This window comes from Heliangelus exortis, chromosome 5 (assembly GCF_036169615.1).
Source record: "Heliangelus exortis chromosome 5, bHelExo1.hap1, whole genome shotgun sequence".
In the NCBI taxonomy this organism is placed as follows: domain Eukaryota; kingdom Metazoa; phylum Chordata; class Aves; order Apodiformes; family Trochilidae; genus Heliangelus; species Heliangelus exortis.
Genome location: NC_092426.1, coordinates 19995401 through 20005347, shown reverse-complemented (window position 1 = coordinate 20005347; position 9947 = coordinate 19995401). Strand labels below are relative to the sequence as shown.

General features: G+C 42.4%; 1 protein-coding gene across 2 annotated transcripts in view; it reads right to left on the bottom strand.

The window, feature by feature from the left end:
- The window catches only part of STON2 (stonin 2), a 77456-nt gene that overhangs the window by 6781 nt on the left and 60728 nt on the right, over positions 1 to 9947 (bottom strand). For both annotated transcript variants that reach the window (XM_071745839.1, XM_071745840.1), the window contains exon 5: positions 5195 to 7030. In XM_071745839.1, the coding sequence (XP_071601940.1) occupies positions 5195 to 7030 (1836 nt within the window). The remainder of the gene's footprint in view (positions 1 to 5194; positions 7031 to 9947) is intronic.

The following is a 9947-nucleotide window of genomic DNA, read 5'->3' as shown; positions in this document are numbered from 1 at the left end:
TCATGTTTCTCTCTGTCATCTGTGGATAATAACCCTTCTTGTTCTTTTTTCCTCCTTTTTTTTGCTGGACAGCAGTGATGTTTAAAAATTAAAGAGGGGGTGGCTAGTGGAGCCACATTGGTTTTATTTCTGACTGCTGCCAACTCCCTAAGCTCTTCAGCAGGTAATTTAAGGCCTGTACTTCAGCTTCTCTATCTGAAAAATGAGGACAAGAGCCTTCAAACCCATTCTGGGCTTTCTGATTGAAGGGATCTTATTATCCAAGTATGTGAATGAAAGTAATATACAATGAAATCCTTGTCTGACTGTTAGATGCTTTAGGAATTCTGACTACTTATTCCTTGGGAAGGTTCATCTCCATACAGCTCAGCAAGGTGTAGCTGCAGGACAGAGACAAGAAAGGAGGATGGCTGGCAAAGTTGGGTGGGGTAAACCCAGAAGCTTCCCATGGGAAGAGGAAAACACTGCCTGTGAAGGACTTGCAAGCCTGGGTCTCGAAAAGGAATTCAGCTTCTCATCCAGAGCGTAGTCCAAGAGTCAGCCTTGTTGAGCTTAAGCTTGAAAAGCAAGATGTGGGATATTGAGATATTACTTGTCCCAAAAGGATGAAATTGAGCAGTCTTTAGAGGGCTCAGGCATTGGAACAGGGACAGTGAAACACAACTGGGGCAGCAGAACACTCCAGACTGCCTGGGTTGCAGCAGGGGCTCACAGGAGAGATGGCTCTGTGCTCTGGCACAAACCACATCCACAGCTACAAAATACTCAGCTTGTGCTGCTACACTCCTGAGCTGGCCTGGGCTCAGTTGCTTTTGGGATAGATGCATGTGAAGGTTACACAGGGAAATGTTTATCTGGGCTTGAGCACACTGTGTGACAGGTGCTTTGGAGATCTGAGCCTTTAAACTCCTTGTAGCTTCAACTAGACACATGGAACCAGAAATCACTCTTCTAACACAGCTGCTGGTGGATATTCACAGACTTCAAGGGGAAAAAAAGGGGAGGAATAAAGGAAAAAAAACAAACCCAGCCACAAAACCTCAACAGATACATATTAATACAATAAAATTAACAAGGAAAATTTCCAATAACTTAATTTCTTCCAATAGGAGCACCACACTCAAAAAAATACGGCAGTTATTAACTTAAACCAGCTTAGCGTGGTAGGAAACCAGGTAAACTGATTAAGAAATCAACATCTCCACTGAAGCTGTAGCAAAAAAACCCAGGCACATCAGTGTTCATTACTGTCCCAAGTGTGAGGCTCACAAGGCACTTCAATAGAATTTCTGTTTGTTCAACAGGCTCATGCAGAGCTCCCTCTCTAACAGACAAGTACACTTGATTTTAGTAAAATCAGGAGAAAATCAACAGACTACTTCTGGTTTTGCATCTCTTGCTTCCTTGAGCTACTAACATCTCATTCTGACAATCAAGGATCTGATAATATAATTCATCTATATGTGCATGGATTACTGTGATTGGAGGGGATGTGTTTCAAACTACTCTGATATTCCCACATTTGGATTAAAGGATTGAATTTATTCAGAAATTACACCAGGCAGCAATGTCTGGGATCCACAAACTCGAGCAAAATTTAAATATCTAGATACAAGGATCTGCATGGAGGCTGCATCCCTGCTGCACTAGAAGTGTTTTCCCACAATTGAATGTGGATGCATTCCTAATATTCTGCTGGTGGATTTAAAAAAAAACAAAACAAACACAGAACAATACAAACATGTGGAGCCCAGCCAGCTGCAAATTAAGCTCTGCAATAAAGTTTAACAAGCTATTTTGGAAAGGGTTTCAGCAATGTGCTCAGAATCCAGTCCATAGATTGTCTTAGGTCAAATCATAGTGGGAGCACACACAGTCCTTCCTTTGCCATATGCTTTTCAGTGTCCAGTCATAAGCAGATGCTTTGGCTACAACATAATACAGAGAGGGCTGATAACAAGTTCCTATCAGGAAAGTGCTAAGAGGCCCACCTCATTAAAAAGATCAAAGGGTAAACATGTGAATAAGACAGCAAAGCTCGCTGAAATAATTCTTAACAATTTGGGTGCTAGGACACTACACCCTAAATGGGATCAGTGAGCTTCAGGAGGGACAGGCTTTCCTCTCCTGGGGGGCTGTGGTGCTGGCCCCCAGGGCAGACCCCAGGCAGGGCTGATGGTGTCATTCACCTCATGTCTACCCGGAGCCTGCACCACTCTGCACTCAGGGAATGGAATGAAGCACAAGAAGTCCAGGTGGCAACTCTGAAGTCCCTGGGATCATATTTGCAAAGAATTGATGTGTCAAGGCACACGATGTGGATGAACAAAGGGTGCCATAGTAAGTCTGTGGCTATAAAGGCTGTATTTTTTTAACAGGCACACAGGGCTGGCAGACAGGTACGTGCTGTAGGGAGCTATGCAGTGCAGATGCCCCAGGTCCTGTGGACAGGTTGTATGGCCTCTGAAGGCAAGGTGGAGATGGAGTCTGTGGCCCCCTGCAGGATTTCCCCCTCCACTGCAGGGTGATGCCATCATGTCTCTCCTGCTCTGGAGTCCCAGGCACCAGAGCAATTCATTAGCAGATCAGACATTTACAGAGGACTTAGAGAGCTGCCAGGGGGTGAGTTGCAGGTGCTACAGAAAGAAAGCATGCAGTGCAAGTCAGGGGAATATTTTTATATTTGGTGCTTGAGAACTGCATCATCTAGAGACTTTTGCAAAGAGGTGAGGGTGAGTTATTGTATGACTTGTGGGTGGGGCTGGAAACATCCAAGTATGCATAATGTTGGGACTAGACCACACATGAGTACCACACGGTCAGAAGAATATGTGGTCCATCAGGCAAATCTAAGCAACGGGAATCAATGCTTTTTGAGTATTCCTCTTTGTTTGCCGTATACTCTGAGTAAGGAAAACCTTGACAAGTACTGTCAAGAAATGTAAGCAGCCCTTGAGAGGCAAGGTCAGATTTAAACTACACTTGGCCTGCCCTGTTGGTATTTTGGGATTCCCTGTCTCTCACATAACTCATGTGTCCTGGCCAAAACAATGCTCGCAAGGCCCTTCCTTTCCCTGAAATTACATCTGACCTGACCAGAGGGGTTAAAACACTCTCTTCCTCTCAGGATGTAAACAAATACTAACTGCTCAGTGTTTATGACACTGATGCTCTGTGGCAGGGCTCCAACTGCAGTGCCAAGGCTGTCGTGCATTTCCCCTGACGCAGGGTGTGTGGCTGTCACACTGGGAGAGACAAGATCCAGGAAACAGGAGACACAGATCAACATCCCCCCCAAACCAGTCATGTGCAAGGGAGCATCACCTCACAGAAGGCAATAGAGCCAGAAGCTCTGCCTCATCTCCTGGTCTGCTACTGGTATGTTGTGTGATTGTGTTAAAGCTTGGGGCCTTTCATGGACAAGAACATGCTGGTACATGTCCAGAGAAGGGCCACAAGTGTGATCAGAGGGCTGGAGCACCTCTCCTGTGAAGACAGACTGAGAGAGTTGAGGTTATTCAGTCTGAAGAGGAGAAGGGTCCGAGGAGACCTTATTGGAGCCTTCCAGTATCTGAAAGGGGCCTACAGGAAAGTTGGTGAGGGACTTTTTAGGATGTTAGGTAGTGATAGGACTAGGGGTGGTGTATTCAAACTAGAGGAGAGTAGATTTAGATCAGATATTAGGAAGTTCTTCACCATGAGGGTGGTGAGACACTGGAACAAGTTGCTCAGAGAGATGGTGGAAGCCCCATCCCTGGAAGTTTGTAAGGCCAGGATGGCCAGGGCTCTGAGCAAGTGGGAGGTGTCCCTGCCCATGGCATAGAGTTTGAAACTAGATGATCTTAAGGGTCCCTTCCAACCCTGAAAATTCTATGATTTCCCCAGCTGCAGTGTCTATATGGCATATGGAAATCTTTGGAGAGAAGATGCCACAGAAGGCTCAATTTCACAGCATCTCATTCCCACAGCTCATGCAGATGGCATAATGAGATTTCCCTCACAAGCATGCTTTTGCTCATCAACAGCTTCAGGTTAATTTTTTATTGTGATATATCTTTTGGGTCTCCAAGCTCTCTCTTCTTACGTCCTACACTAAAGAAAACACAGAGCCTTCATTTTTGTCACATCCCTCCAAACTTGTAACTTATGGTGAAAGCTGGCATCTTTGGGTTGAAATGCAATCAAAAAGATAGAAGACTTGGATCACTGTTTTACTGACACTATAGCTCAAAATCAGGAAAAACATATGTCTTTAGAAAGTGCCAAATCTAGTTCAACACTGAACTTTCAGTGAAAACAAAATACAGAAACTCAACCAGTCACCCAGCTGCACTGCTACATCATTAATACTAAAAGTGTGTCTTATTTGTAAAAATCTAGTCCAGATCTGAGAAATCAAGAAATGGAATTCACATCAAATAAAAGTGAACTCATGCTGTCCAGCTTTATTGCACACCTTGGAAGAAAGGCAGGAAGTGGAATAACTGGCAGCAGTGACCAAAGGAAACAGTTGCTTACTCATATTATTTGAGAGCTTAATTATGAATATGGTGCTAGAAATACAATGACTAGTAGGTTTCATGTTGGTATTCCCTGTTAGTTTAAGCTGTATTTACCTCATTACAGAAACATAGCCCTATACTGGTATGTGGAAAAAATTTTTAATGGTTGCACAATTATCTTTTGTTCTCTTACAATACTTATTCCCGCAACTTTGTAGGCATTAGCTGTGGTATATGTGGTATATGTGTTGAAAAATATTGTACTGGCCCACTATGCTTGGCAATGCATGGAAAAGGAAACACATGTACTAGACCTACAGCAATTTATCTTGTCCTGTCACTCAGAACTGTAGCACAGCATCTTGACTTTGCAAGTGACCTGAAAAAGCCCTATTTCCAATAACAGTGCTAAGCACACAGAGCTGTTTCATGCCTAAGTCAGAAGTGGAGACATAAGGCATATTTTTGCATCCAGCAAACCTAAACCTGTTTCTATCATTAGCAATGTTTGTAGGATACATAAAACTATGGCAGTGAAGGGTCAGATAAATGCTTCATGCAATTAACTGCTGTCCTTTGGTATACCAGAGGAGGTGACTTATCCCTTCAGCATGTAAATCCATGGTTCCCCATCTTCCAAAATATGTAACTCCTTTTAGCTTACTCCTGCAGAGATGGTATAGAGCACTCACCTGAGTTCTTGTCAGGCAGTCTGCTTATCCTCCATACAATGGAATTAAAGGCATGCTCATATTTGGCAGTTCCCAAAGTTACTCTCATTACTGGCTCAGAACCAGACATACTGGTTGATCCAAAAGTGGCCCCCTTGTTCACCTTGGCTTTCAAAGATTTCTCCCCCAGGACACTCTCCCTGCGGAAGTTCTTCACCCACTCGTTTGGCACTGGGTAGCGGATCATCACATTTTCACAGGGGACCTGAGTTAAAGGGTCACAGTTGGAAGAGAACCCCGTGGACATCATCAGCCAGCTCTGCACCTCCACCTCAGCACCATTGATGCTGGCAGCTGTCCTGAGAGTAAAAGGCAAAGTTTTCTCAGCAAAGACAGTTCTGAACCGCATCAGTTCAAAGCGGCAGGCATCCAAGGGGTTGAACAGGATAATACGGGAGTTATTAAACATATCCTCATCCACACAGGAATGGAACCGACACCTGTATAACTTGATCCACTTAGTGGTAGTAGTGGGCATAATATCCTGCCTTGCAACTATTTCATTCCCTTTGATCAGGATATCATTAAGGCCCAGTCTGCATTCTGCCATGCCAGAAAGGAAGCTGAGAACATAGATATGGGTCAGCACACTGTGCTGGAGAATCACGCTGTCTCCTTTGGCCAAGACACCGTGAAACTCATCCCTGACATCAACTGTGATTTCTTCTTCTTGATAGTTCAGTCCCACTGTGCTCAGATCTGTTGATGAGGCTGGTAAATTCATCAGTGTGTCTTGCACAGCACTGATGAAGCTAAGGAAATCTTCATAATCTGTAGTCCCAAGCTTGATAATTTGCTCTCTCTCTGCTGTGTGAGCAATGGCTGGCTTAGGTTGATACTTCTTTTTCTCCTTGTAGGTTGTGCGGTCTAACCGCACGCTGTGGATCCTCCCGTTCTCATCGTAGTTCTGCAGTTTGCGCTCTGAAATCTCATGATTGATTTCAAGTTTGAATTCCCGGAAAGGTTTCTCCAGTCCTTTCTCATAGAAAAGCTGTATACATCCACTGTCAGTCAGCTTGACGTGTATTGGTCCCCAGTGCCTGGATGACATAATATTTTTCTTTTCTGGGATCCTGAGCATCATTGGCCATCCGTCCTTTGGCTGAGCTGGTGCCAGGTTAGATAAGGCTGCATCCAGATCACATGGCATCATGGGGTCATCATCAGGCAAGGTAAGGCTGCTCACACGATCTGGGTCTCCAATCTGGAGTTGCTTGAGTTGCTCAACAGCATCTGTGTGGGTTACACTTTTGTTTGCCTCATGGAAACTGATGGTGTCGGGCTCTTGATGAAGAACAATGAGAGAGTCTCTTTGGCTTTTGCCTGGAGCACTGGAGACAGAAGAGCTTTTGGAACGCCTGTCTCGCTCCTCAAAGAATGAGCTGAATGGATTGATGGGTGAGGGTTGGACATCTCGCAGAGATTCATCCAGGAAAGGATTAGTAGCACTCCATGGTGGTGTTTCAACAGAAGGCAACTTGGTTAAGGAGGACAGATCTAGCTTTTGAATTTTGGAGAGATCCCCCAATGTGCTTTTGGGACGTTCTCTTTTCTTAAAAGATGTAGTGAGGTTAAAGTTAACATCTGGAGTCTGTGTTTCTGCAGGTGGGGTGTCTGTTTTCAAGGGAGAAAGGTTCTGTGATGAAAAACTGACTTCATTGTCATCAAAAGTCACCCAGCTGGGAAAGCGAACTGTGGTGGGGGTTGATGAATGCCCATTCATGGAGGTGTTGTTCAGCTGCCAGTTGACAGCCTCCATATCTATCTCTTCATCTTCTTGGAGAGATGAGGAATTGTCTTTAAAAAAACAAAAGGGGAGGGGAGGATAATTTCAGCTAATTATTTGGAAGTTACCTAGTTCTCTCCACAAAAAGAAAACATGCACAACAGTTCACATGCTCAAGAAAGAGCTGTTCATATGCTGGGCAAGACAGATAATCAAAAGGCTTGGCTAAAATGCTGTAGAACTTGGCAATAATTAATGAATACATAGAGAACTGAACATAGAAATGGAATGCAGGAAGAAATACAGAAGGAATTGTATCAATGGTTGCCTGGGTCTCATCCCAACATAAAGGCCTAAAAAAGAAACTTAGCCCACATGTCACAGTGACTTTTTAAAACTTCATTCTCTAAGCTTTCAGGCTGCATTTCTTCTCTCCACTTATCTTCTGTCCTTTGCCTGTTTTGTTCCCTCTCATTCTTGTTCTCATTTTTTCCCTTTCTGTCCCCATACCCTTTGCTCTAGAGAAGCATCCAGCAGAGAGAGGGAATGAACACAGAGGAAAAGCACTTTTCCACTCTGTCCCCACATACTTGTATTTGCTGTTATGACAAAAACACGTGGGAATATGGAGAAGGCACCTTAAAAAGTGCCTACGTAGCATTTGTGCCTAGGATGTCTTCAGCAAAGAGACTTTTTGGCTTTCCCAGTGGCAACAAGTCTGCCAGTGCTTGCACATCTGAAAAATCTCTCGGAGAAGCTGTCATTTACAGATGCACATTAGGATAAGGGAAAACTTGTATTGTGGAAGGTGTCCTCATCCTCTGTTAGGATATAGCACCTTTGAGCACTACTTTCCTAGTCTTAGGTTTTGCCATGACACTTTCCAGGAGCCTGCATCCTAATGTGCTATTTCAATCCCAGCTCTTTATGGAGGAGATAGTCACAGTGATAATAAGCTCTTTTCCCAAATAAGCATTAATTTTCAGAGTTCAGACATTTAAGGGTTTTCTTCCAATTTTCTTCCCACTGGGCTCATGATTCAGAGTGCTCCTCAAAATGAGCAGCCAGCGTAAAATTATACTCTGCGGCTGCACTATGGGTTTGCTCAACATATGATTCAGCAGTGCTAACATTTGTGCCTTTTGCTTCTAATAGATACATGGATCTCATGCTTTACACAAATCACCCTACTTCAGTACAACCAGGAAAGTCAGAGTAAAAGGTAGCACTTCGGTATGGCTGTACTCGTGAGAATGGAGCATATTTTACAATTTTTTACAATATTGAAAAGCACGACAAACTATTTAAGTAATCATTTAAGCTGCCAGCAGTTCCCAAAACAGAGGAACCTGATTTCCATTTTGCCTCAACCATAACAGACAATTTGAATTTTTATTCCAGTTACCATTTAGAATATGAAATTGGGAATTTTTGTGTTAGTCACGGACCTGCCATTAGCTCATTATGCCTTGGGTAACTTGATGTTCTGGGCCTCTCAACCGAGCTGTGTGGAAATTCACTCAAACTTTTGATCTAAGGACAAAACACATCATGCAATTTCTAAGGATTATTATAAGTGAGAATAACAGAGGAAGCAAAATGATTCCAATTTGTTTTTCAAGCCACAATAATAACAAAATAATAACAAGAACAGATAGCTTTTAGACTATACATGCACTTCAAAGTGTATTTGAAAAGCAGTGGCACCATCTCAATTTCCCATATCTTCTCTACCCAGCACTGCACACTGCCTCTCTGTAGTCCCTGCTTCTAATTGTACCACTGGGTGCAGTGAGAGGTTCTCAATCTGTTACAGTTTTGCCACAAGACTATAAATAGATTTGTGGAAGAAAAAATCCAGTAAGTCAACTGATTACCATACACAAACATATCTCTAAGTGAGAAAGTAGTAAAAAAAGCACCAAGAATAATCTGGCATTCTGATTCTTAGGTCCGCAATCAATACTTTCTATGTTGTCTCATGGCTTTCCAGTACCTTGGTTAGCAAGGATGTAATTCTCTGAAGCAAAGCAAAGGAAAATGAAAGTTGTGGTAAGACTCTGTTTTTTATGGTATTTCTGGCAAAATGTTCCTCATTTCTTTAAATACTTCTAAAAGTCCTGTGTTGGTAAGATCAAGATTTCTTAAGAGCAGACCACCTCTTCTCCATCTGCAGCTGTAATTGTCCTTTCTCCTGTATGTTAGCTTTTGAATTATAGAAACCAAATACAATTCTACAAATAAACACTTCTAGTAAGCTTGAGAAAGGCAGATAAGACCTCCTTGAGAGTCCATACAAAAACCACACAGAAATCACTTTACAAAATTTCTTTCTAAACAGAACAAGTTTTATAAAATAAATTGCTTATTTGATTTATATGCCAAAAAATACAGCAGTCATATGAAGAGATGATGGCATTTGTGTAACTTTGTCTTCTAGAAAAATCAGTAAAATGTTATTTGATTTGATATGTGGAAGTGTCAAACCTAGGAAGTGAAATGAAAAAATTTCTTTCCTAAGCTGAAAAATACACTCTTTTCCTGCCACAGAACTATACAGCTAGGTTTACAAATATTTGGATACAGAGATGGTTCTAGAAAAGACAGTTTTAAACTTTGTTTGTAAAAGAATGACTAATAGCAGAGGGGATACAAATAACAATATGGTGTTGCAGCTAAGCATCCAAATTAAATTCCTGAGAACAAGATGAAGTAGTGTATATATCCCAAGAAAAATATTGGCACTTCTGCAGCAGAGGCAAATGCAGCATGGTGAAAAATCTTGACATTGATAGAGAACAGGACATTTTTCCCTTATTGACTTTTGAGGAATTCCTGAGTATGATGATAATGTTTAAAATGGCCACGTTCTTCAATCTAGCAGCACCCAACTATGTCTAGGAGAGGACAAAACAATTTTCCTCTAGGAGAGGAAAGCAATTATCTAGATGAAGGTTAAGATAATTATTTTCCTCCTTGCTTTCATTA